The sequence below is a fragment of the Ixodes scapularis genome, unplaced genomic scaffold (genome assembly GCF_016920785.2).
Source record: "Ixodes scapularis isolate PalLabHiFi unplaced genomic scaffold, ASM1692078v2 PGA_scaffold44__24_contigs__length_19508400, whole genome shotgun sequence".
NCBI classification, from domain to species: domain Eukaryota; kingdom Metazoa; phylum Arthropoda; class Arachnida; order Ixodida; family Ixodidae; genus Ixodes; species Ixodes scapularis.
Window position 1 is genome coordinate 8,398,609 of NW_024609873.1, and position 27,788 is coordinate 8,426,396.

General features: G+C 47.0%; 2 protein-coding genes across 4 annotated transcripts in view; one reads left to right on the forward strand and one right to left on the reverse strand.

Annotated features, from left to right (window-relative positions):
- LOC8028202 (transcription factor Dp-2) overlaps positions 1-21,776 on the reverse strand; it is a 38,442-nt gene extending 16,666 nt beyond the window's left edge. Inside the window, exons 1-5 of one of the 3 annotated variants that reach the window (XM_029994856.4) lie at positions 21,355-21,776; positions 20,813-20,863; positions 16,257-16,317; positions 3,690-3,805; positions 427-563 (exon numbers count right to left, since the gene is read on the reverse strand). In XM_029994856.4, coding sequence (XP_029850716.2) covers positions 427-563; positions 3,690-3,805; positions 16,257-16,317; positions 20,813-20,833 — 335 coding nt within the window. In that variant the 5' untranslated portion in view covers positions 20,834-20,863; positions 21,355-21,776. Of the gene's footprint in view, positions 1-426; positions 564-3,689; positions 3,806-4,932; positions 5,080-5,739; positions 5,982-16,256; positions 16,318-20,812; positions 20,864-21,354 lie in introns of those variants that run through there. The other 2 variants (XM_029994857.4, XM_029994858.3) reach the window with 2 other exon arrangements.
- Positions 21,777-22,180: 404 nt separating this feature from the next.
- LOC8028203 (importin-5) overlaps positions 22,181-27,788 on the forward strand; it is a 62,311-nt gene continuing 56,703 nt past the window's right edge. The window contains exon 1 of the mRNA XM_042293126.1: positions 22,181-22,324. Coding sequence (XP_042149060.1) covers positions 22,244-22,324 — 81 coding nt within the window. The 5' untranslated portion in view covers positions 22,181-22,243. The remainder of the gene's footprint in view (positions 22,325-27,788) is intronic.

The following is a 27,788-nucleotide window of genomic DNA, read 5'->3' on the forward strand; positions in this document are numbered from 1 at the left end:
GCTATGGCGACCCTCACGACGAGCCAATGGGGAGGTGGCGCTGTGCAGCACGACACAATGCAGTGAAACGCAGTCAACGCCACTGTGTGAACGAGCCTTTACTCGGCACAAAGGCCATTCATGCCGCCGCACGTCGTGCACTTCTGCTTTGCTGTGCCTCGCCGCACCACTCTCGTTGGCCATTTCCCCCAACTCTGTCAACTTTTTGACGATTTCCCTGACAGTTCCCAGATTTCTCCAGGTGCTTCAACATTCCCTGACAATTCCGGATGGATACGGTAGAAAATCTTTACACCCGTCTGCCGGATCAGCAAGTTGAGCACATTTTCTGCAGCCCATTAAGCGACCCTTTCTGGGCCCAAACTTTTTCGACCCGGCTCCAAAGGGCCCAAGAGAGAGAACAAGAGAAACCGAAGGGCAGCTCACATCTCGGGGTAGTCTGCCTCGGTGAACTCGTGGGGTCGCTTGCTGGACCAACCGGACGACGCTTGGTCGGCCGTCTGCCGGACCTGGCTCGAGCCACGCATCCCACCAAAGAGCGACCGCTGCGCCGTGCTCAGGATCTGCACCCGCAACCACCGTCCCATTTGTATGCCGTGCCTTCAGTGCCGGATAATGCGCAAACTATTAAGGCTAAAACCAAAGCTGTAAAAGTTACCCATCTAAAGCAATCAAGTTACAGTTAGCATGTTTTCCAGACTATAGCACACAGGGGTAAACTTCGGTTTAAAAAAAAAGGTTTTATGCCTTAAAATTTTTTTAGGTAGCTCACCTAAAATCTAAAGAAAATTGGGTGAAAAAAAGGAGTGGGCTAACTTTCGGCGTGCAATCAAAAAAAGTGAAAAAAAAAAATGCCACTTTTAGATTACATGTCTCAGTCAAACTTGTAATAGCGGCGAGGGCAATGAAGCAAAGATGACTATACTTCCCAGTCAGCACTGTGCGCTTATATCCCATCATAGCTAACTAGACATATTTACACCAAGGTCATCATTGATCCAAACACTAGGATTACTAGAAGTGGGCCATCTTTTGGTGTTGCAAAGAAAATAGCAAATCAAGCCAAAAATATGGGTGGGTTACCTTACGCGGATGGGGCATCTCTCGAGATTCTACGGTAGTTTGCACTCTGCGAATTGCACACCATTGGCGAAATACTTCGCACGTAAAAAATTCTACACAGCACACCTTCAGAAATGCCCGAGTTATTAATGCGGTAAGAAGCATTTTTAACTTGTTAAATTAATGGTTACAAAAAATGTAACCAAGTTATGTTGCAGTTACTGGTAACGTATCGCACGAGGAATGGCCATGGCTGCTGCGATTACCAACGCACCACTCCATCCCCAAAAGCACCTGTTCAGACCCGTTCTATTTGACCTGCTACTCACAACAGGATTGGAGGCAGTGGTGTAGACCTCACGACTGAAAATTTCCATGAACAGAACCTCCATGCAATGAGAGCGTAAAAAAGTTTGGTAGGTAACTAACTAAAACGAGTTGCAAGTTACACAAAAATGTAACTGAGTTGCAGCTGCTACATTTTATAGTCACTTGAGAAGCAGTTGGTTACAGAAATGTAACAGCCTCACTGGACACTCCCTAAAGCTGGACAAGCATATTGCTGATGTACTGCATACCTCGTGGGGCACGCACCGTTACCTTCTCGAGGGAGGCTGTACGTGCTTGCAGCGTGCAAGCTGAAGAGGTTTCACTCCACGTTTCAAAATACCAACGGCAGCTGAACAGGTACCTCGGCGACAACTTAGAGGGAGGAGACGAGCTTGAGGGTTTAATTTTCTTGTACGAGGAACTTTTAGCGGGGGTCCTGCAGGTTGGTGCGCATTTGTGAATGGAAAATTGGCTTTCCATTTACAACTCGACCAGTAGGTGGGAGACCCAGAGTTGGAATCCCGGCGTTGAAAGAGATTTTGTCTTTCGGCGGCACTGCAGCTCTAATTCAATGAAAGCAATCCCACTCTACTTACTATACTCCATTTCCAAGTTTAACCACAACCGACGCTACAATTCGACAAAGCCAATTAACGGTTGTCGCCGTACATGTACGGCGGTGATTACACGTCTGAAGGTGCCCACCTAAACGCGAAACTGCACACTCCGCGAGAGGTGTTGCTATTTGCTATGTCTTTGGCAAACTGTAAACATTATATGTGTAAGGCGTTTCACTTTGCTGGGCTATTTATAGTTTACAAATCAGACGCCCCGCGCACGCGAGGCATAGTTCGCACACTGGCCGCTCTGGCGGTGCTCCTCGGAACCACGGAAACTTGCGTATTCCAAATGACATCGCATCACTGTTCCGGTGACTGCCACACGTGGCTGTGAAGCGGGAGGGGGGGAAGTGTTATTTCCTCTGTGGTTACGCAGCGAAATTGCAGTGTTTTGGAGGAAGGTAGCGTGTCTTCTCTCGCATGCACCAAAAGTAAACAAACGATGCAAAAAATACAAGTTACAAATTCATGAAATCGAACGGAGGAAAGGTGATAACCTTTCCTCCGTTTGATTTCGTTATTTTTGTTTTACGTTTAAGCGCCGTACCTGCTCCCGCTAGATAATTAGGAAAAAGACCTGTGCATTGACCATTTCTTTATACTATAACTTTGGAAAGAAAACCCCACCACCAAGAAATGTCTTGGGGGAGAAAAAAACCTGACCATCAGGCAGGACCACGGCACATTGACCGCGTGCGATTGGTCTGGTCGGCAATGGCAAATGCACGAAGGCTACGGGCGCAACGACCATGCACTTTTGGCACTGCGTGATTGGCTCAGTCAGATCGTAGTGCCGGCTGCGGTCGAACTTGAAGTGTCAGCGAAACGGCTGCGATGTTGGATGAATTTGTAACTTGTACTTTTTACATCGTTTACTTTTGGCACATGCGAGAGAAGACACGCTACCTTCCTCCAAAATACTATGATTTCGCTGCGTAACCACAGAGAAAAAAACACTTCCCCCCTCCAGCTCCACAGCCGCGTGTGGCAGTCGCCCGAACAGTGATGCGACATCATTTGGAGAAAGCAAGTTTTCGTAGTGCCATATGTCGTTTGTCAACGGAACCGTTTCCTCTCCGTCGGTTGCCTCCCCGTCTTTCTCGTGGCGAACAGTCTTGTCTCGACCGCTGACCACGACCTTTGACGATGCTAAGAGTGTGTGGTGCTCCATTGTGGCTGAATCATACCTTGAAAAGTTAATGAGTGTCGAGGGAGGGCTGGAGTATAAGGGTGTTCACCTAGGCTAGTTGGCGTTACATCGTGAAGATTAAAACTATAGAATGCATTGTGCTGGGCGTGCCTTCTTTTACTGGTCCTTGTCTTTTTAGCGCTTCTCATCTTCACGAGGGCCGGAGGCTTCAAAGATCAAACCGAATGTCCACCACGTTCGGACCAGGTGACGTCACTGCACACCTCCCACGAAACACTCTGTGACAGTTCATTTTGTAACACTTTCTTTTTATAAAGAAAAGGTAGCATTGCTAGAAATTTTTTTTCTATTTTCTAATCTATAGGCGACATAGACCAATTCCCGGAATAATTTGCCCGAACTTGAGAAATCGTTGCACTGCGCCTTAGAAGTCAAGCAGAGTATAGTGTCACATGTGGAGACCACGCAATAAAGGCAGTCCAACGACGAACAGCGCGAGGTTCCGCACTCCATCAAAACCGACCTACCACGGGCGAGTTTCCCAAAGGTAGCGAGGTCTTGGGCAGGATGGCGTGTTCAGTCTTGAGTGGAGACATCTTGGGAGACGTTATGATGGGCACAGTAACCATGTGGGTGCTCATGGCTGCAGAAAAAGTGCAAGACACGCCCTTAGAAGCGACACGACGACAGACTGCCTTGGCAGACAAGAGGCAGTCACAACAACCAGCAAAACATCAAACTCACCTGCGCTAAAAAAACAACAAAGAACTCCCATATTACAAACTTTTGCCATAGACAACTCGCCGCACAACGGCACAGAACACTAGGTCGAAAGCAGGATGGACAGTGCACACTGGCAGACACGTCATCGACCTTTTAAACGGTTTTCGTAAACCACTGATGCAACACACATTATAAGATGAAGAACCATGAAATCAGAGGTAGCTACTGTTACTCCTGCATGAGGCTTAGCTCCCTCAGGACCTATATGCAAATAAAAGTCCACCAGAGAATGCTTAGAGACCTTCAATCTCAACCTCCCTTAGGCATCGCCACCCCCTCAAGTTCAAGGATCACCAATCAGCTATGAATTGGACCAGGAACCACGTCGCATATCATCTTAACGACGCAGAGCAGTGCCTCAAACGCCGACTTACTCGCAAGAAAACAAAAGGAAAGAAAGTAATGTTGCTGCCACCACGCACAAACTGCGAAGGCAGCCAAACAAATGCTCGACACACACCCACTGAAACCCAAACCACCCCAAAGAATCGACCCTTACGTTACTGGACATCCAGAAGACAGCGAAGCATCGCTACACACAAACACAGAAAGCGAGAAGTAAAGAAATGATCGCCAGGGTGCACAGAAACGCACCAAAATACGCGAAAACGGAGCGGTCCAGCAACGATCCCAACAGCCGGCGGCAAAACGCTACCACGCCACGGACTCCGCAGTCGAGCGCGCCGATTTCGCGAACCGACGGGACGGTCCACGAAACACGTCTGACACTACTAGAGCCTCCGGGTCGCCTACCGACAACAAACACCTAGTATCCCTGTGCATTCTCGTTTTCTTAAAAAGTACGACATACTTCGTTACGGACGCCGCGACAGTCATGCCCGAAAAAAAAACAAAAAAAAACAAGGCGGCAGCAGTGTTGTGCAGTAGGCCCTGCAGTGGCGTTCAAAATAAAACGCAAAAATAGGTCGCCGGCGGATCCACTTCATCGCCCTTTAATCGAACCGCGTTTCCCAATGCTTTCGATACCTCGGGTAGCTGATCCGTTGGCCACAGGACCATCTCGAGCACGTAGTACCAAACGAGCATACGCAAAGAAGCACGCACATCTACGTTCCTTTTTTTGTTTTTTCGTTTTCTCCGCTCCGCAACACCCGTTTGCCGCCAGCCAGCGCGCCAACAATATAGGCGGCGCTATTTCCTAAAACGATCGCTTCTATTTAAATTTGAAACAAAGGACGCGGAGGAACGAGTACTCGTTTCTTCGAAACTATTTTGTCGCACGACAAGAGTGAGATTTTGACGAGCTAACTCGACGCATAATTATGCGAGTCTGACGAACAAGGCGCCAACGCAAGAGTGGTGCTTACCAGAGATCAGTGGTGTCCAAGGATACATTATTACGCAAAAAAAATGTCATTCGCCGGTTAGATCGAATAAAGAAGAGCCCACAGTCAGTTTTTTCAAAACACTTTAAGAGAGATTATTACGATTGCTACCGATTCCCGCAGTTTTCAAAACGAAACGGAAATATTCCATCCACGACCCTAACGATTTCCCAAGCCGAAACAATTTGGAAACATTGTGAGGGCCAGATCAGTGGTAAAAGCACTCCACTCTTTAGAAAAAGAAAAAAATAACCAAGGTAACGTTTTAGTACGTCCGGAATACCGACAACTCAAAACAAACGATGGTTAGTGCAACACGAAAAAGAAAAGAACACGAAAAAAGGCCGCTGTCAGTGAGGGGGATCACGAAGACGCAGCGTGCGCCTAAAAACACCTGGAGATATCAACCAAATTCTCCCTCGAGAAATCCCACGTAGGTGATACGCACCGCACCGGCCGGCTCTGGAAGGCTCCACTTCAACCGTCGCTTCGGCACATATTTCCGCGTCGCTCCGGAAGGAGACAGTGTGTCCGCGGGGTAAATACGAAATAAACACTCACTGACACGCAAAAGTAAGATCAAAATGGGACGGAAAAAAAAGAATTGTCTCCCACCGGCCGGACACACGGACACGCGAAAAAACCACCACACAACTGCGCGAGTCGGCCGTAGAGCCGGCTGGCCCCCCCTCCTGAAGAATTTTGGCGCCAAAAATGAGAGCTGTTAAAAAAAGAAAAGCACCCTCAACCAACGAACCCCATGCATCGCTGAGGACACACCTAAAAATAAAAAAAAATAAAAATAAAAAAACGTAAGCATGCACAAACGCGCGCGCACGATCATTTGTGCTGCAAGCGCAGCGCACAGTTTATCATACACAGTTTGCCCACTGTAGAATAAGCCTGTGGTAATCGCAAACCACGTGATCGAGGGCCTTGTGTGAATGAAAGTACATTGTAGAACTTAGCTTATTACATATTATTCACACAATATAAATTATATTGATAACCAATTAATTCAAAAAGAGCGAAAGTTCCTCAAACAATTATTTAAACTCGTAAAAGCGCCCTCTCACCACGGATGGGGTAACTAACCACATTTTATGTTTCGTTTTTATTGTTTTGCTTTTCAAGATGGCGGCCCCCATGGCATTTTGTTTACCCGCTTCTCTCGTCCGCTTGCGTTGCGTTTTCGCTATATTGTGACGTGCGCACCGCTGGACGACAATCAAAGGTATTTTTTATTCACACAAGAGTTATTTCAAGCAGGCAGATGTTTATTTTCGCTCTACATAGTACAATTTATACGAAAACGTTACAAACAGCACATGCAATGATGCGGCTGCTGACGGGCATTAGCGAGCAGACACGGTAATACAAACAGCTTGAATGTTGGCCTTCAAGCTATGTGCATAAAAAATGATAAACCTAAGATCAACAAACATAGTCTAAACAGGTAGAAGTAAAGTCGCGGTAAAGGTATTTCAAAATAGCTATTAATAAACCATGCAAAAAAAAAAAAAAAAAAAACTGCACAGACGCGCCAGTTTTACATAACGAGTGGGATTACGAACCAGTTGCTTTAACAGTAACTACAGGCTAATGTGGAAAAGAATAAAGCTGTGTTTGAAGGTGCATTTGACCTGCCCATCCTTTTCCCCGCCAAGATGAATGTTCAACACACCTGGGGGGCTATGTTCGACAAATATTTCGTTTCTCCTAAAAGTAACGGAAGTGATCGAAGTGAGGATATTGCATCTGATCGGTTAGAGGCTCAAACGATGGAAGTTCCCTCTTTCGTCATTTGAGCCTCTAACCAATCAGACGCAATATCGTCACTCCCATCTCTTCCGTTTCTTCTCAGGAGAAACAAGACATTTGTCGAACATTGCCCCCCTGGTCAGTTTTCTATGAGATATGTTGGATCTAGCCAGTCAATTTCTTCAACACAATGTTTAGCTGTTAGGTTCGATGACAGCGCGCCTTTACAACCCTCCATCTCCTGATCTGCCTAACGGGGCCTACTGGCCCTTCGATAGAAATATCACCTATCATCGACAAACTGTAAGCACCTAGAATGCCACTTTCTGACTAGCATCACCATCGAACATTGTCGTCCATGGAAGCAACCTCCTGGTTGAGCATTCTTCACTCGTCGGCCTCGCCAACAACCCCACCTAATCCCGTTATTGCTGATCACTGGTGATGTACACCTGCCGGCAATATGAAGGTGAACACCTTACCTGGATTCTTGCCTGTTTTACGGCTCCCTAAAGCTATATTAACTCTTAACGTCTCAAATGGTACCTGGCTTGGGGTCTGAACTTTGCGTTCTAGCCCTCTTCTGGAACAGAGATTGTTCCAAAACTTGCAGGAGCGTCAAAAACAAGAAGAGGGCTGTTCACCTTCATATCGCTCACGGGTGTACCTTCAAACTCCGGCTCACGCCCAACCTGCCCCTGGTGTTCGACAATGTCGCCACTCTCCAATGCAACGTTTGTGATTTCACTAGAAATACGAAGATGTATCTCTCGATTTTGTATCAATGCCTCTCCTCATTATCAACTGAGTGGCTCTGTGTGACGTGCCAGCTCCCACCCCTGGCCAATGAACTCTTTCCATCCCCTAAGCAGCACGGAGCCCCTGCGTACCCCACCATCATCGCCAGATCTACCAAGTAGTTCTCTGACCCGCCTCCGGCGAGCGACAACATCGGCAGCGTTCACCGTTCGCACGACAACTTTGCGTTTGGCATAGTTGTCGTGCGAAAAGTGCGCGATCGGAGTCTACAGCCTCCAATCACGTTTGGTTTTCCAACGTTTGCTTCCTAAAGAACAACCTTCCTGACTTTAAAGCACTGAAGTAATGTTTCCCGAATACAATATTTGCTGTGTGCGAGACATGGCTGGATGCCCGTCTTCGGTGGGTAATTAATGGGCAATTAATCAATCTCACACAGTTCTCTTTATTCCAGCAAGACCGTCCCTCCTTGGGGCGAAGGCGTCCGTCCTCGCCATGCCAAAACACCTGCCCTGCCAACGTTTCGACTACCTCACCCCTCCGGGTCTAGAAGCCATCTTTGTCGAGGTATTTTTCAAACATGGCAAGCTTCTTCTTGTGTCTACCTACTGCCCACCCTCCCTCCGTGAACAATCGTACGCCCTCCTCCAAGAAAGCCTACAGCGCGTCGACCCCAGCAAGTTCTCTGCACTGTTCATCTGATCCACTCGATGACATGCTCTTAGACGTATCGAAAACTGCTGGCCTCACCCAACTTCATGACGCCTCATTCTACATTTCTCGAAACAGTAATGCTACATTCCTCGACCTCGTCCGCACCAATAATCCCACCTTATCCTATCGCTGCACAGTGAAATCCAGCCTACCAGACAGTGATCGCAGTGCTCTCCTCACCAATATTCATTGCTCAGCCCCTAAGCGAGGTCATCAAGCCAAGTTCCAGCAGTTCTAAAAAACCGATTCCCCTCATCTCAATCAGCTCATCCACCTCGCTCCCTGGTTCATCGTGTTTGATCACCCATTGGCTGACGAGGCTGACGACGTCTCGCTCAACATATCAGCAATTCAGCACAAATGTGTTCAACAGGAGGCACGGCAGCCTTCCATGGATGACAAAGGAGATTGCAGTCTTAATCAGACGTAAACACTGGCTATTCAAAAACGCACCTCTAAATCCCACTCATCTCAACCAAGCCCACCAGGCACGTACCAAAGTCAAGCATCTCATCCATATCTCCCACAACGATTACCTACAGCAACTAGGAGCAAAAGCAACCTGCCAGTCCAAGCTCTTGGGCATGTTTTCACTATAAAACAAAACGTTCCATGCGCTGGTCTTCAGACATCAGGGCAGGCCCTATTCTAATCTTGACGACATAGCAGAGCTCTTCTCTTACCACTTTTCTCAGGCTGCAGCATTACTTGACCCGGGAGGCACTCACTTGATCGAATGACGTTTTAGCGAACGCCCACGTTTCATCGAACGACACTTTAGCGAATAGTCAGACGCCGCGAAGCGGCGTTTTCGGGTGGGCCAAGTGAGTTCATATTTTTGTAATGAGTTGCCGTAGACTGTCGCCGCGAAGCGGCGTAAAGCGCAGCGCGACGGATGGGTTAACGCGCGTCCCCGTTATTCGCTAAAACGACCATTCGCTCAAATGTCGCCTTTCGCCAAAAAGTCATTCGCTCTTCTGATATGGACCCACTTGACCCTACCGCACCTAACCTTTGTCCCACCCAACCCACTACTCTGCCAGTCATGGCCACACCAGCAACCACACTCTTCCATAGTCATTCTTCAAAGTGAAACCTACGAAGCCCTTGCCTGTGTCAACTCCTCTCAATGCCCTGGACCAGACAGCCTCCACCCTGCATTGCTTAAATCCTGTGCTGGCCATATCTCCCCCGTCCTCACTCGCCTCTTCAACGATTTTCTCTCCCACAGCTGTTCCTAAATCCTGGAAAGTTGCGTCAGTAGCGCCTCTCAAAAAGGGACACGGTGTCCCCTCAAGTCTAACATCCACTCATACTGACCAATCTCCATAACCTCCATCGTTTGCCAAACAGTGGAGCCCCCACCAATATGGTTTCCGCCCGGCAGGAGCTGCGAATCGGCCCTTGCAGCTTTCACCTATGCACTCAGCACCAGCCTCGACAACTGAACTCCGTGCGAGATCGTCCAGTTAGACTTCAGAAAGGCTTTTAACAGCGCAGACCACAGCTTGCTCCTATCGAAACTCCAACAGATGAGAATCTCCGGAATGAGGAATTAAAAATTTACTTTTTCACAACACTACCTTATTCTTCAAGGGCTCTTTTCGTGATTTAGCACAAACTGGAAACACTACTAATAGGTAGGGTGTTCACTCAGCTAGGTTATGTGTGCCATTGCGTGTCAAAGGGGCTTTGAGCAAACTAATTGAAGAACACTTTGTCCAAGCTCAAGAGAAAAAAATCTTGTTCTTGACCACTGGCTAACACAACATGATGGCAGCAACTGGTTAGTTGTTTCCTTCCGGTGACTTCAGAACGAGGTCTACTGGCACGACAACCAGCTGTGGTTGTCGTGCTGATGGGAACAGTTCCAGTATTTAGGAGCTTGAAGTTCCAATTGCCAGAACTGCTCCACAGCTTGCATGCCCAATGCTGAGACCACTCGTAAAAAGCAGGACTTGATCTAAGTCGTCCTCACAGTTTGCAACCTGGTTCGCAGCTTGCAACTGCATAACGTTTTCCTTCTCAAGTGTCTCATAGATGCCGGAAACTACTATGCGTCAGCGGTATCCCAGAAACTCTTTTTCAGATTAATGACTTGAGAGGGGTTTTCAAGACAGCCCTCCCTAAGACAGATCATGATGAGGAAGCGCTAGAGCCCTCCCAGCCATTGTTTTTTCCCAGATATCCAGAACTGCCGTTAGTGCACTTACCCAACCATTTACGCAGTTTGTCACATGACGAGTTGCAGAATATTGTCAAGTGATCACTTGTGGCTGCGACATTCATAATTGCATAAGAGATCATAGAATAGATGCCAGAACCCTCATGGGGAATGTTATGCCGCAATGTCAATTTCGGTGGCCACATTACAGCTATAATCTGTTTCAGCCCAATTTGACAAAGAAAAAACACTGCCGCCCTTTGGAGCTAATCAGAGCAACAAAGCAAGTTTTGTGAGAGCTCTCCGTAGGAGGAGTATACTCCCACAATATGTTGTCCCGTCTCTCAGCTAAATGTTCCAATTGTCTCGTTTGTGCCGTAGCTTTGGTAACGCCCTGTAAGCAGCAGAAGGATGAGTCAACCTAGTTCCAGCAACAGTTCACCTCAAGTAAATATGAACAGCAAATGTTCATGCCACCCAAGGACGAGGGTCGACAAATTTCCCAGCGTACGGTCTCCGATTTTCTTCTTGTGGCCCAGATGATGAGCTGCCTCTTGAGTTTTCTCACTTCATCCCCCTGGTTACTGATGGTCCTTGTCTCTGGTGTCCGGCCCTTGCAACTTGCCTCCACACATTTGTCGCCCTCGTGGTATTCCCTTTGATTCTCCGAGGAACCATCGTACTGGAAGAGGAAAGTAACAGCATACAGTGAATGGACGAAGTGAGACGCACCTTATACTCAGGGGCAGATCAAGAACTCCGTTTTGGGAGGAGGAGGGGGGGGGGGGGGAGGGGAGGGGGGGGGAAGACAATTTGTGAGGATACTATTCTCCGCTTCTTTTGTTTGCACCGGGGGGTCCAACCATGTCAAATTGCCCTCTGAGAAGGGGGAGGGGGGGGGGCACGACTCTGGAGCAAAGGGGCGGCCAAGGGGCCGCCCCGTTGCCCCTTGGCCGCCCCGTCGGAAGAGAACCAAGGGGGGGCGACGGGGGGCGGCCGCCCTTGTCGCCCCCCTTGGATCCGTCCCTGCTTATACTTCTAAATTAGATAAGTACTGTGGGTCTTACTGCATGACGTGCCAAGCGGAGATAAATTATGTCTGGAGCTTGACAGGGGGAGGGGGGGTCTCGGCGCATGCTGAACGACAGGTGCCAGATGCTGCCATACCCACAGGGTATCCTGAGGAGAGAGAGAAGACAGGTGTGAGTCCAGGAAATTGGCATGTTTGAGCAACACTTTTTTTAGAGGAGCCTTCCCGTTAATTCCCTTCAAGGGACATCCATCTGACTAGTTAATTCAGAATTATGTTCAATGTACCCAGCCAACTTGGTTAGCCTGTTTGCAAATATATAACAAGTGGTCAATTCACTTTTTATAATGTTGCGTGTTTTTTTGTTTTGTTTTTTTATATGTTATACTATGATGCCAACTTCTCTTTTATGATTTTACAGATTAGCAAATCCCAGGTGCGGTCTGATCCGCGTCATTTGCCACGATATTTATATTTTTCCAGTAAAGTGGTGTGAAAGCTTCGGTACGGGGAGGTTGCGCGTGAAGCACTTCATTACGTTCGACCGTTCTACATGTCACGTCCGACGTTACACGCCTCAGAAATTAACAGTCACATACACTGCGTTGGAGAAAAGACGGTCGCGCCATGGCCTGACGCGAAGGATAGCACGAGCACTTTTACATGTTTGCACTCACCGGCAACGAACTTGAAGCGGAATCCCGGAATCTCGAACGGAGAAGCGAGTCCCCGGCTTTTTGGCTTCTTGCCTGAGCAGGCCCATTTAGAACACATTCATAGCGTGATTCGATAACTCACGTGACATTAAAACGCCAAGCGAGGATCCAACCGAAAGGGAAATGTACTAGAAAAGAGAAATTCGCAGAACGACAACGCCGACAACGCGACCGGCGACGTTTAAAAACATGGCTTCGGTTAGGGCAATGAACTTTTTGAAGCTAACGGTAACTGCTCGATTTTTTCTTTCCATGTTGGTTTATCATTATTACCTAGCTTATTATGTTTTCTAAAAATAATACCATTAACGCACTCAATTCAGTCAATTGCGATTCTTTTTTACCCTGTTTTTTTGTTTGTTTTTGTTTGACAACTTCAGTTGTCGCCATCCGGCTTGAGGAGCGCTGTGTATGCGCGATTACCGGAAGTGGCCTTGAGTGGGACCACTGGTTATGATTCCACTGTGGCGCAGCGTACAAAAAAAAAAAAAAAGGAATAAGGAGTGCCAAAACCGGAAGGCCGACCGGCTTTCGCGCTTTGGTCGTCATTTGTAGGGACATTTTATCCCTAACGCGCAACCTTGTTTACAAAAAGAGGTGGGTGCAGCTGCCGCCGTCGGCAACCAAGGAACGGAATATTAAAAATAAATTTGGAATTAAATTAATAAAGGTGATCGGAATTTCAAAGTTAAACCTAGTTTAAAATATAGGAAAATACTAATGAACAGACTGTTCAATATAGAGGGGGTAACTGCGGGAAAATTCCCGAAGACGCACACTCCCCGATTGAGTGACTACTTCACAGATTTATCGCACGAACAGACGGTTTTCTATGGATATATACTAATTTCCCACGAAAGTTCTGCTAGCAGTAAATTTACCTCATAACAGGTAAAATTTCCCACTTCTTATGTCAGTGTAGACTCTATTGCAAGCAATCGTCTCCTATGAAAACAAATCAGTAACAAAATCTTTATAGTAGGCAATGTCACATTCAATCAACTTCGCTCCAGTCAACCAACTGTTCTCAAAGTCCCATGAGCTCTTTTCACAAATGCACCACTTCGAAACGTAAACACACACACACTAAAAAAAAAAAAAAAACCATTTAATTTATGAGCACAACTTCTTTTTAAATTAGATACATATTTTCTTTTTGCAGAGGACGTAGCGGGACGTAAAAAAGCAGACGACGCGGAGTCTGTCCCCAAGAAGCCTGCCCCTAGAGAAATATCCCTACATTTCTCCCCAGAATTTCTCCCTCTCTCTTTAGCTACAAAAAAGAAGAAAGATACGAGCCGGAACATCTGGTGAGAAGGCGTGGCAGAGAGGGGGAAAGTCGGATGGAAGAACGAAGACGCACAACGGCGCCCAAACAGGCTTGCCATCCGACCAACCGAGAAAGCGATCAGACGGCCACCCAATCATCGCCTCCCTTTTCACCACGCTGCCAAACACAAAAGCCAACGGCGCCAAATTCGAATGTGGCTCCTCGCGCGTGCGCGGGAAAACCGCCGTCTCGTAAGCTTCGAGGGTGCACGCGCAGCCGAAGCACGGCGGAAGGCAACCAGCGCGTACGTCCTTCGAGAATGGGCGTCCAAAGAGACCGTTCTCAACCGACTGAGGCATAACTCGCTACCTGCTTGCTCAACCAAATTCTCAACTACAACTTTTTTTTTTCTTTTTTTTTACAGCGCGCTTGACACATTTACTCTTGACTCTGACCGAGTGCTGCACTTGACTATAACCGACTGCGCTAAGACTCCTCGAGTTCCAACTTGGCACATTGCATGGAGTTAGAACGAGCTTGTGCCAGGTGCAAGCAGCATTAGACACTTTCGGTCCTGAACTAGACAAAGATTTCCCGTATTTACGAGATGAAATCTACGCACAATGTAAGAAAAATGGTTGCTTATAATGCCGTCAGAATTATTTGAAGCCCACGGTGAAAAAACAATGCCTTAAGAACAAGGTGGTCACAAACACAGGTGCGTGAGTCAATCTTTAGAAGTTTGGGTAACCAGATAGTTTTCTTAACCCATTCGCTACCAAAGCCGGCACATCGCCAGACGTGCCATCAGGGATCATACAGCCAAAACTGGCGATTCGCCGGGCTGCATGAATTCCTGTTTTAAAGAGCCATTCATAGATGGCGCGCTGTGTAGACTTGGGGTAGAATAGTTAGACACATTGCCAACAGATGGCGAGGGTCATTCTGTTCACTGTGTTTGTTTGAGCTTGTTTTCTTGTGTGTCACCTTTCCTGCTTGATCGCTGCCTGCTTGAAGAAGATGGCAACGTCCAGTGTACTCTGTGGCCTTTCTGGCGATGAAATCATAAATATTCTTTTCGACAGTGATGATGACGGGACGTCCGGTGAGGATAGTGAGTGTTCGGAGCCTTCTGTCAATGACGGAAGCACTTCCGACAGCAGCTCTGAGTCGAGTCCCGACAAGAGCGCACTGGTTGTGGGACGCTTAAGTGACCGAGGCTGCAGTGCATCAAGATCTTCCATACGAGGAAGTATCTGTGAGGGCCTAGTGATTTATAGACTTGAACAACCCACTTAAAAATTAACATGTTTTCTTCAAAATGGTGGATACTTGGGCTAGTTGGTGGTTGCTATACATAATTTCTTCCTTCTCCTTCTCATAGTAAATCGTCAGTTGCGAGTCAGAGCTTGCCTGTTCTGTCTTCCTTTTCTGTCCCTCTCCTTGTGCGCTGTTTAATTATGTTTTCTTGTTTTCTGCACAGAGTTTTACTGTAAAAGCTTATTATACAAGGAAAACGGTCACGCCTAGTGTGGCCGTTTTAGGGGAAAAGACATGCGGTACGGATGGCCCGACAGCACGCAACGTGTGCGGTAGTGAATGGGTTAATGCAACAAGTACAAAAAGACTCCGCAAGCAAGACAAACCTGACAGAGATAAATCCGACCCCACTTTACCTCGCTATTTTAATGTGGACTTTCCCTGCGGTAAGAGGAGACAAAGTACACAACCAAATTGCGACTACAACAGATGGCTTCCTCTGCATAAGAGACTGAGCTCGACAAAAGGATTGAGGAAGCTGGCAGCGATGTACAGGGCATCTGTCACATTCCCTGCATGGCAAAGGTTGGTTTGTGCACTTATACGTTTGGTTGCAACTTGTGATTGGTTTTTATGTCCAACTCTTACACAAGTTGAACATACTTCCCTTCTTTTTGAGCATTATTCTTCCACCATAGGCTTGCAAATCTCTTGACGTTACAAGAACCGTCCTTCATATAGTACACACACTCACGACTCGACCTCATCCCTTATCGTAAGGGACAAGGCTCCACAGCCTAGGAGGCAAAGTCTAGTAAATGATGTTACGCCGAAAAAAGTCTAAACTGCAGCTATGTCGTAAAAAGTCGAGACAGGTCCCCTCGGCTTTTGGGTGTCCACTTGCCTTTTTTAAAAACAAAAAAAAGTGTTCCATAAAAATAGACTCGTACTTTGATGAGCGAATGTTAAGAAAATTTCATACATGCCTAGGGACGACCTTCTGTGGCCATTCAGCCAAAGGGAGCGCCCCGAGCTCCGACCAAAGCTACGAATGTGCAATTATCTTCTTTCCGAAATTGCAGCAGAAAGCTGTCCCAGAGTAGAGTGGTCAGGCTTGAGGCACCGATTCGAGGGTGTAATCTACGGTGGCAAGTGGCAAAAGAAATGCTCCCGAGACCCCAAAGATAAGGTTCAGACACATGGAGAGAGAAAGAAAAAAAAAAAAGAAAAGGATCAGTACAAGGTGGCACACTCCAACACCCAATATTTCAAATTGAAAAATGGTGCTTACTCTTTACAGGATATCCAACAATCCTCTTCACGTCGCCAAGAGTCCTGCTGCCTTCTTCCACCTAGGGTGCAAGCAAAAGACTCAACAGAGGGGCAGGGTGCTGGTTTTTATGTTTCTAACAAGCAAAAGTATGACCCGAAATCACTCCCCAGCAAGCTTACGACTGATCAGTGTAAAGGGATTGTGAAACTATTGTCACAGTCTGACTGAATGATGCTTAGAACATCTCTTCACTTAAGAGTGATTACTGAAAAGTGGCATTTCTTTCTCCCAACTCTGCTCAAAAAAGGAAAGTCACAGCTGTTATGAAACCAGTACTGCAACGCAGGAAGAAAGTTTCTATGAAGATTATTGGTGTCAGCAGAGTCGGAACTAGTATTTTTGAGATAAGTTCACAAAGGGCATCAGGTTGGGAAAAGACCTTTACGGCTTTCCGATTCCTCCACAGAAACAAAAGCTTTTACTGAAACCTGACATGCTTCAATACACTCCCAACACAATTACCAAGCCCGAAAAGAAAAACAAAAAACATTCAGCCTTTCCACTCTCGTAAAGAAGGAAGACCAGCGGAGCTGTACTCGATACACTGCCACAACGCGCACGCGCCTGTTTCCCGCTTCTTCTTGTCCGACACGCCGCCGATCATGGATATGTCTCCAGCGAACCAGAGCCGGTCGCACACGGCACACGTGACGCCAAACGGGTAATTTACGAACTCCCTCCGGAACCTCTCCGTCGCGCCCGGGAACTGTTCAGCCGGCGTGGAGTGCAGTAGTCGCCGGGCCTCACACTTGCACTTAGCCTCCGTGGCACAATTGTTGTCCGTGGCATTGGCCCGCCAGCGGCGCCCTTTACATCGCTGGTTCTCTTCTCAACTGAGGCTTTCCAGGCGAGCGATGTGCTCTTCTTTGGCAAGGAAATCTGAAGCGCTCGATGCAGCGGAAGTCGGGGCGACAGCGGCTTTGCGGCGGTTGCGGACCCATTTGCACTGCTATGTACATCGCCGCTCCTTCCGCAGCCAGACTTCTTTCCCCGAAAGGGCGCGCGACCGACCCATCCTAAGTCCAAACCGAAACTGATAAGAGCGTAAGAAACACACGTGAAGAGCGCTGCGCTCGTTACGTGTGCTTCTTTGTCGTTGTACGTCTTTCGTGCTGTTTCCTACAATGATTCCCAACAACATGCCAAACTATTTATTTTTCTATGATAGCTGGAAAGGTTGCCGCCATCTACGAGCGACGGCGGCAACCAGACTGCTTGTGTGCTTGCCACCGTCGCTTATAGATGGCAGTAGCTGTCCAGGTAGGTTTGTGTCGACAGGCGTTTGATACCGGACACGATCACGATCCTGGGGAACCTAGCCCTGCTGTAAAAAACGATAGCTTTATTGGTTTGATAAGCCTTTTCCCAGCACCTCCAAGCATGCTATGACATCAGCGAAGGCATGTTTGCACATACTGAAACTTCACCACAATGGGATAGCAGTCCTGTTGGCCCCGAATTAAGCTGTGCCAAGTATGTGCAAACTCAAATAAACTAAGCACTAAGCAGCATTGTCACAATGCAATGTAGGTGGTTGAGCAAGCCTGTGTTGTCCATTTGTCTTCCATGTACCTCTTTCGTTATTGTAAATCTCAATGCAAGGTTTGTAAGTATTTAGCCAAGCAAAAGTATTGCACCAGTGCCAAGGACAGCCTTTTATCAAAACCCTCATTGCAACTCCACTCAGCAGACACGGAATAGTAGAGACTGGAAGAATCCATAGAACTCGTTAACTGCATAATCGGCCACACATCCCAGTCTTTCAACTGATAATGAACAAATGCAATGTGAGTGTGCCCACTAACTGGGTATCCATAGGCAGTCACATCAGCTTGGAGCAAATGAAATGCCTTCACAAAGAAATGTAGCAGGTCATTTGTGCCGCCTCGAGCAAGTCTGAGTGAACAGATTATTCTGATCTGAGAAAGGTGGCTTTCTCCAAGGCCATATGGTACGAATGGGCCTTTGAACGGTTACCCATGTGAACACAGCAAAACACGTATTTGTATTTACACATACTAGCTGCTGCAGAACATACCAAAAAGAGTTGATCAGCACCGTTTTTTCAGCCTGTGTTCAAAGCAAGCAATAAGGTTTTCTGGCACTGGTTTGTGTGAACAATATTTTGTTACAGTCACGTGCCTGTTATTAATATTTCCTCCAATTTCAACTACAGCACCAACCGGTTATGAATATCTGCCTACACACACATTGCAGAGCCGCGTATAGAGTTTGGTCATTGGGGGAGCGGGCAGAGCCAGGGAGTACACCAGACGCAGATAGAGGGGCTTGCCATGCTCTCTTGGCCAACCAGAAGCCAAAAAGAGTACCCTAGCGGTGGTAGTGAGCAAAAGTTTTAAAAAGAGTGTACAGGTTAAATGTAGTAACACTTCATGGTTGAAAATAGGGTGCACGTGATGTTTTCATTATGATCATGCAAAAAGATGCAAGAAATGAATGTGCCACTCGAACTCCATACCACTGTCTTGTTTCACATGAGCAGTTTATGGATGTTACCGCTCACATGAAAAATGAAACCCTAGGACCTTTGAAAAAGTCCTCTCCTCAAGGAGCCCCATAAACAAAAACTGACTAGCAAATTTGACCTAAAGACAGTCTCACCTCTTTGTGAGAAATTGGTCAGACTACTAGACTGGATCACGACCTTCTCGGTACTAATGACCACTTCATCTGAGCGCTCCCTAAGGGAAAGCCCACAGCTGCTGTAGTCAGCGCGCCACTCGCTAGGCAGCGCTGAAACTCAGTTTCCCTCATAGCAGCGGGCATGCTGCAGCAAACCACTTTCTCGTATCGAGAGATTTAAGCCGGTATATATGAGGTCCTGTGGATACATATAATTACTCTTGGAGTCCCGGTCGCACATCACTTCATTACTAATCTTGCTTTACTGCCCCGAACATTCGTATTTCTTTTTTAAGTTCGCACATCAGTGCATTGAAATTTACCAATAATCAGTGCAGCAAATGCTTCCTGCTGTGGCTTGCACCGTACCTTGGTGCGCAGAACTAGGCATTGTGCAATTACCTGCTAAAATAGGAACTAAAATCAACACAGTATAAATATTTCTACAATTTACTTCTGAAATTCTCTACTCGTCGGAAAGATGACAGCAACTGCCTTCTCTTGAAGCACCGAAACTTTATTCCCAATTGGTAATGGGGTCTCTGGAATGCATCTGCTCTACCCGTCGTCTGGAGCCAACGAAACTTCCCAGTGCCTCAAAGCAGAGCAATGAGTTCACGCAAAAAGCCAAGGCCATCAGCCAGTTTTGGTGCACGCTTGCCGTAAACTTACGATTGCAAAATTTCTTTTCTTATGTGCTTTATGTTAGTCAAGTACAATGGTTACACATTTTAGACAATTACAGGCATGTCTTAAGGAAGGAAAATAATTAAAAGTTCCGACCATCGCCCGGATCCAAATGAGGAACTCTGAGATGCCAATCAAGCTAAAAATCCAACATGAGGTCACAAAAAAAAAACATTGCCTCGACTGTTCCAGCTTGGAAGAAATAAATGGACGCCCAGTATCAGCTTCAATGGACACCATTATCAGAGATGTGTGAACTCTTAACTCCGATGTAGTCGGAGCAAAATTATTTCTTGCCAATAAAATTGTGAAGGTGTCAGACTTAACTTAAGGCATGCTGGGGGAGGGGGGTGGGGGAGGTTACAAATAATGAATGAGAACTTGTGGAATATTCAACACCCGTCAAAGTCTCTTCACACAACTTGCAAAAGGGTGGGTTCTTGGGTGTATATAATTTTAAATCAATGTCCAAATTCAACATTGCAATTGCCACACAGGGCACAAAAAGCCATGCCGATAACGCGTGTTCAGTCAACGCACATCTGGTCATTGAATTCTCAAGTAAATACGAGACAGACACTGTCATTTCCAGCATAATCAAAGCGGGATATGCTGCGTGCACTGCTTGTGCCTCACAAACGAAGGCTAGAGTTTCAGCGCCACCACGCAGTAGCCTCTCGGCGAAAGTGCGTGCTGGGGGCTTCCCGATGGAGTGGTCGCTAGTATATAGAGAAGGCCGTGGAAAAGATATCCATTTATTGCAATTAACTTGAGGCATTCCCTAGGACTTCATCTCCATCGACATTTCAAGACTTCGGGTGTTCTTTTATATACAATGTAAAAGAACAGATCACTTAGGGCCAAGGACAGACACATAGACTGAATTCAACAATGGTAAAAATGTTGGAAATATGCATCAATGTTCAAAGATTTGTGTATTTGAGCCACCATTGGTGGTAGGTGTTCATATTTTTTGTCCGTAACTTCTGTCCTTTTTCGTTTTCTATTTTTTTCGCCTGATATTCGACACGCTCGGATCTCAACAACCTTGGCAAGAACGCTAGTAAATCCCCAAAACTGCCACAAGGCATCGCCAGGTGCCGACGCCGCATCTGCAACCGCCGTCATCAGTCATCTGTGAAAAAGCGACAGTGGCACGTCAACATCCCGCAAAACCAACTTACTTTACTGGTCGTCCCGGCCATCCTTCGCAGTCATGGGCACGGCTGGTCTGGCTGAAAACAAATAAAGATGAAAGATAAAGACGCCTAAAATAAATCAAACTTCGCCACATCCAGGAATTCGTGACCGTTTTATGTTCAGTCCCGCCAGAGCTCCTCTGAGCCGGCATGGCCGTTCTTAGGCCTAGGATTTTTTTCACGGGACGCTAGAAAATCACATTTGCTCAGGATTTTATAAGCACCCGAGAAGCTTCTCAATCAAATGTATCAGGCATAAGTCTCTTCACGATTTCTTTAGAGGAACGACACTGTAGTTCGCTGCAAGCGTAGCGTACTACCACACACTCGTCTCCTCCTAGCCTAAACTTAATCGGGAGAGGAGAGTCAACACAACAACCAAACGAGAGTTGAATACAGCAGACCTAATTATTTACTACGATGTAAGAAGTTACGCGTTGTAAGCGTACGATTTTCCAGGCACGATCGCACAAAGCAAGAGAAGGTGTCCTCCAAATAGGGTGTCTGTCTACACCAAGGCCACTCACCTAGAACCGGTATCCAAAGGCAGAACGGCGAAAGCTATCACGAGAGTCCGTCATCGCAGTGGGTAAAGGTGCCCCCAGGGCTCACTAAACAGTAAAAATATTTGTGGGTCTCTCAACATGCGAGAAATTAGCCCCGATGCTGGCCAATACCAGCTTCGACGCACAACAAAAATGGCGACCAGTGAAATGCAACTTGAAAAATCTATGGGATTTTGGGTCTGCACCGGGACGGATCGCCGTGCTCGCTACTCCGAATTGCGTTAAAACTCTTCTGACCAGAGAAAGGTCATTATAAAACGCCTAAAACAATAAGCGGCGTGTGGAGCAGTCATGAAAGCGGTCGTTGCCGTTCCTACAACGCCAAAACGAGCTTGGCGGTGCAGACCGACTGGAGAAACGCATTGGATAATATGAGGTCACATGGTAAATTTACCATCGCGCATGCGCGACGTGGACGCGATGCTTGAGGTCCCCTCTGCACCTACTTTGGTACTACTAAAAATGTTTATTTACAACTTGTACAACAAAAATCAAACTGTAAGCAATGAACAACATTTATGTTAACTTAGAAAGTCTACTATAACTATTAACCTAATTAAATTAGCACATTTTAGGAATTTTTTGATGTCATAAAGGTTATGCACGTCACATGTAACATTGACTAGCTAACTTGAGTTGAAAAGTCCCCCAAAATTTCTTTTTTAACTTTTTAATTATAATAAAACCTTGTATTACTATCCTAAATAAAGCGATATGAATAAACCCCTGGTGGACGCAGCAGGCATCCGTGCCATGCAACGCGTTGCGTTGCTCAGCTTGTGCGGGAGTTTGCGTTTCCCTCTTTCCCTCCGGTGCGCCCTGTCGTTCGCATGCTCTCGGAGCGTCCAAGATGGAACAAGACCAGGCGCAGTTCAACGCACTTCTAGTGAATTTATTAAGCACCGAGAATGAAATCAGGAGCAACGCCGAGGTATGGACGATACACCACCACTCTCCGATCCCCTTGCCTAGGCGTGACAACGTGTGAGAACGTGGTTTTCGCAGGCCACTGGCCAAACTGACGCGCTCGTCTAATTTCTTCGTTTTCTTCTCGGTTCAGTCGCTCTTGATATTTTTCAGCCATCGCATTATTCCGCGAATAGGGAGTTCGTAGACTAAAGGGGTATTCACACGAGGGAGAAATCCCGGGGATTTCTCCCCGGCACGCGCGTATCACGAGATGAAAACGCGAGGCTTTTGCACATCGCGAAGCCTGACGTTTTCTTCGTAGGATGCGCGTGCCGGGAAGAAATCCCCGGGATTTCTCCCTCGTGTGAATACCCCTTAAAGTATATAATAAGCTACTGGTGCACCGCCCGAATGGGTTCAGCGCAAATCAACGGGGGTTGAGTTGGATCGGACGGCGCGGTCCGCGCTTCTGCGCCGCCAATTTTTTCTAGGCCTAACTGGCGGTAATTTCTGCTTTTTTGCCACCTTTACCTTCTCGAGTTCGGTGTCCAAGACGCAAGTCGCTGCGTTTTTCGCCTCCCCGGAGATTCTCGCGCGTGCGTGGTTAGTTTCACGTGCGCTTGTTCCGTACTGCGTACCCGTTTTGACAAGTAAAGGCGGCATGGGCCACGTTTTACAATTCGTCGTGGGGCCGGTCCGGTTGAACGCCGGTTCGTGTAAAATACTTCCACGGAACGGTATCTTTAGAGAAGTTTAGACGTGCTGCGAAAATGTGAAAGATCACGTTCACACTGGGGTGTGTCGCTCTAGTGAAGGCACTCGCCCCAGTCCTCCTCCCATTCATTATTTGTGTCGAAGCGGCACGACTCGTGGGTCTTGCGCAAGGGTGTTTGCTCTCGTAAATCTGGTCTCAGCCACCTTGATTGCAAGGACATAGTGTCCCACTCCCTGTTCGATGTCTGTATGTGCCCTAGTAGCGGCGATCGACCACGTTTTTTGACACACTGGTTTGTCACCTGACGGGACAAATTTGATGGTTGAACCCACCAAAGATGCTCATTGAGCGATGCAAGCGTGGCATGCCTTAAAGGGACCATGAAATGGACCTTTTTACTTTGTCCAGATAACTTTTACATTCAACCGTCATGTTCACTGAATGCCGAACAGGCATCCGTTTTCGTCTCGGTTTATTAACTTCTACAAAAAAAATTAATGAAATATCGACTTTTTCTTTCTCTCCAACTGACCGCAAAACAAGCAGTGACGTACGCTGTTTCCGGAACCGGAAGTTCTCTCGGCAGTAGGAGAATGGGAGCGTTAGCGGTGACGAGTTGGGGTGCGCCGGTAGGTTTCACTGCGCTGATTTCACCGACGTATTTTCTGAATCGGCGCCTCTCATCGCCGCATCGCAGCTGAGCGAAATTCAATGGGATATGTTGCGCTACAGCAACAGCATGGGGCTAGTCCCATACGCCGGTATGCCTGTTGGGAAGTGCAGCGAGTCTTCCGGTGAAGACTCCAGAAGTCAACCCAACTGTCATTGTTGGTAAAAGGCGGCCCGTGTCAGTCGTTTGCAAAGCGACGTAGATGGAAACAAATTGCCGCAGCGTTTTTCGCAGCCACCTCGGTGGCTCCGAGGCGAGAGCGTCGGCCTACGGATCCCCATGTGGCGGGTTCAAATCCCGGCCGAGGTGCCCGCAATGTGACGGAGGCTTATTGCGGAGAAGACGCTGTGTAACCGAGCTTTCGGTTGCACGTCAAAAGATCCCCAGGTGGTCGAAATTAATCCTCAGTCCTCCGCTGGGGCGTGCCAGATGCCCGCCGTTGGTTTGGCACGTAAAACCCCCAAATTTGACTTTAGCGTTTTTCGCGGCCTCAGAGATGCAGGAGCGAGCCGACGTTAAAAAAGATATGTTTGAACTACGAGTGTCAGCAAGAGCCATGTAAATACCTGTTCACACTCGGAGCGGACGCTTGCGTTTGATGGAAGTGCTGTGTTCGCGCTGTTGGTAAGCGCTTCGGGACCGATCTTTTACGATTGCAACTCGATACTGATTTGACACTCGGCAAAGAAAGGTTGGAGCGGCATTGCACGTATACCTCCCACAAACTGTTATAGCTCGACAGTGACGTGCAGTCTGTCAGAATAAAAATGGCATACCAATAACAAAGTGTACATACCGTGTTACGAAGGTAATCCATACGGCGTTTATTTCAGCTCTATATCACACAAAACAAGATAGAATTAAAGAGAGTCCCTTTTCGACGAGTGTTCGTCAACACTGCCTCGGAAAACTAGGGGAAGAGATTGACCTCGCCTCTTAATCTAAAATTGAGGTCAGCGATCAAACTATAATACGGGAAGGGTCCACAAGGGTAGCGCGGGCATATTCCATTCAGCACGCCAGCCGGTCGTAGGCAGACGGTCTTGCGACGAAGCAACGCTGCGCCGAGTTGGGGTGCCTGCTAGGCCTATATTCTGAGCAGCTCGCCTCGTCGGAGTCGGTGGATAGTTGCACGACCCGAAAAAAACGGGTCGTGCAAACTAATTCATTTAACGAGGCCGCTGGTCGTAGCCATATAGTGACTAACACCTTGCTAGACCTTCCGACCCACCTTGCTTGGCCTTCCCATTGACTTGAGCTGCCGCAGAAGTCGTTGGGATTGTTGTCGCTGCCTCCGGAGCCCGTGAATCGAGCGTTTGCTTGGAGTCGAAAAATCCGCGAAGATGACATAGAAGTATGCTCGTCGGTCTCCACGGCAAAGTATCTGGGCGGTGCTGGTGGCCACAAAGGTATCGTAGGATTCCATCGTAACTTGCACACAACTTCCGATAGTTTCACTTGGCGTATTAGAATTTGTTTTCTAGGTTCTGTCCTACACACGTTTTGCATAATAACAAAAACAAGATACACTTAGCGAATAGTTTCTGTTGTTTTGTGCTGAAGCACGCAAACGAAGCGCAGCGGGGAAAATACCTGGCCTCTTCACGTGATACTTGTCACCATCGAGCGATCGATCGCAGCACTCTAATCGGTCCCACTCGGGGCTAATAGCCTTTGCAACTCTGTCCTCTGGCAAGCATTACATGCACATCCCATCTGTTCAAAATTGGATTGTAGAACCTACACCGGTTTGGAGCTCCTATACTCCGTTTCATACTTAGCATACAACGCTGTCAAAGCTAGTGGTGCGAGCGCATGGCTTCATCTATGGTTCTGTTTGTGCGAGAACGCGTGCAAATGATCAACAAGATCAAGCCCCATGCTCGCACCAAAAGCTTTGACAGCGTTGCACACTAAGTATGAAACAGAGTACAGGTCATTCACGTGCTTGGATTCGTGTTGAGTTTTCTGCAGTTTGTATTTTTTAAGTGAAAACCTGTCGTAGAAACAATGTCACTGCCATAGAAGTCTTTTTTTAGTCTGAGCTCGACCGACCTGGATTCATTTTCAGAACCGCTTCCTTTCGTCCTTTTGTAATGGTCATAAAATTTAACTGAAAATGTTGGGGAAAAACCTGGAAAAGTTGGGCAACTTAAAAAAAATCATTTGGGGATGCCCTGCTGTCGTTCTAAGATGGTTGGTAACTTCGTGAACACATCCTACATCATTTTTGCAAACAAACAGTGTGGGTCACTGAAGGTTTCTTGAAAACCAATTTTCAGTGCCTTGGAAGCCCTTAAATCTCACTGACTCAAGCCAAATGGGAAAGCTTCAGTTAAAATACTTCATCTAAGTCCATTGTATTGTCCCTTCTTTTTTTTTTTTGTCTCACTAATGGACTTTTTATTAAATTATGCAAGTGCCAAAGTGAAATCTGGGAATGTAGGTACACGTGCTGCATGTGTTCGCCTTTTCTGCGTAATATATTAAAAGTAAATAGCCAAGATAAGGCTTAGATGTGCATGTGCGAAGGGGCTTTTATTTTTAGATTTTCTTTAGAGAAGCAATGCTGCAGGTGACAGCACAAGCAACCAGGCACCTAGCGCAGGGGGGAGGGCGGCGGCGGAGGGGGGGCCATGGGGCTTGGGCTCCGAAATCTTTCATTTTGCTGGGACCTCCTCTCCCCCCTCCCCCTCATACAGCATTTTTTCATGGGCGGGCCCCACCCTGAAACAAAATCCTGGCTACGTGCCTGCAAGCAACTACACTAGCAGCAAGGTCCTTGGTGCTTGTATAGTTATAAAATGGTCAGTTGATTTAGAGGCAGTTTGATACTTTAGGCCCATATTCCAGGGGTGGAAGGAGGAGGGGGGTGAAGAGAGGTCTCCAAATAGCCCCCCAAAAAATTATATCAAGAAAAGCTCGTCCAAAGGTTAGGTGCTGGAGGAGATCGGCCATCGTAGTTAAGTCCTTATTTCAAACTGTTTTTGTTCATGTTCTGGCCATTGAAAAGCATGGCAAGAGGGCCCAAACACGCACCTGATTTTGCCACACTGCCGTCTTTTTTCGCACAATAAAGTCGGTCTGCTACAGTCACCGTTGTCACCATGTGCCTACACTAAATGAAAAAAAAAAAAAAATTAAATGCTGAATTTTCGCTTTATTGAAGCTAACTGATTTGGTTTTAAAAAGTGAAGCGTTCCTAGTCAGCCATGGTTGAACATAGTTGGCAGGCTGCTAAAATACCTGCATCTGGAGCTCTGCGAGCCACGCAGTGCATATGCAAAAGAAAATAGAACAAAACAACAAAAGAAAGAAAACTGAAGAGGCAAGAGAGGACTTCGAGACTAGATGCTTGGAGAAGACATTGACAGCTGCAAAAGCTCCGAAAACAACGAAAAGAAAAGAAATTGAACGGTGTGTCGCCTGCGATAGGCCGTGGCGTTACGTGCCTGGAAGGCCGAGACTGAAGTTAGCATACGGTGCGTTCCTCGTAAAACAATTTTGCACATGATGGTTTGACCGACAGAATGAAATACAACTGCAATTTTTTGTTTAACATGGTTTGTACCTAAAAACACAATCCCTGAAGGAAAGAAAGTTTTTTGCTTAGTGTTTAGGTTGCAAGACTCATTTGGGCATTGTGACACTTTTATACGGCACTTTTATCTCGGAACGACGTGTCTTAATACTAGAACCACAATTTGGTATGGCTCCTCAGAAAAATGGATCTCGCAGCCTAGGTATCGCATATTGTGCTTTTTATTTTAATTTTTTAGTGGAAAGTATGTTTTGTTGTATACATGGGCAATGCAGGCATTCTTTGGCGTCTCTAGGGGCGAGACGCCTCTAGAGACGCCAAAGAATGCCTGCATTGAATCTCTAGGAGCGATTCCGAGATGTGCTTCTTTTTTGTGTCGACATGCCGAAATGTAAAAACTGCTTCCAACTCGTAATGACCGCACTGTTACAAGGCAACTTGATCCGAAAAAGGGGCAAAAATGTTGCGTGGTGAGCGGACGTCAAAAATAATAAATTCGCGACGTAGTAAATATTGCGGCTGAAAAGATTTCAGGGAGGGGTAAGTTCCTTTTATGACGA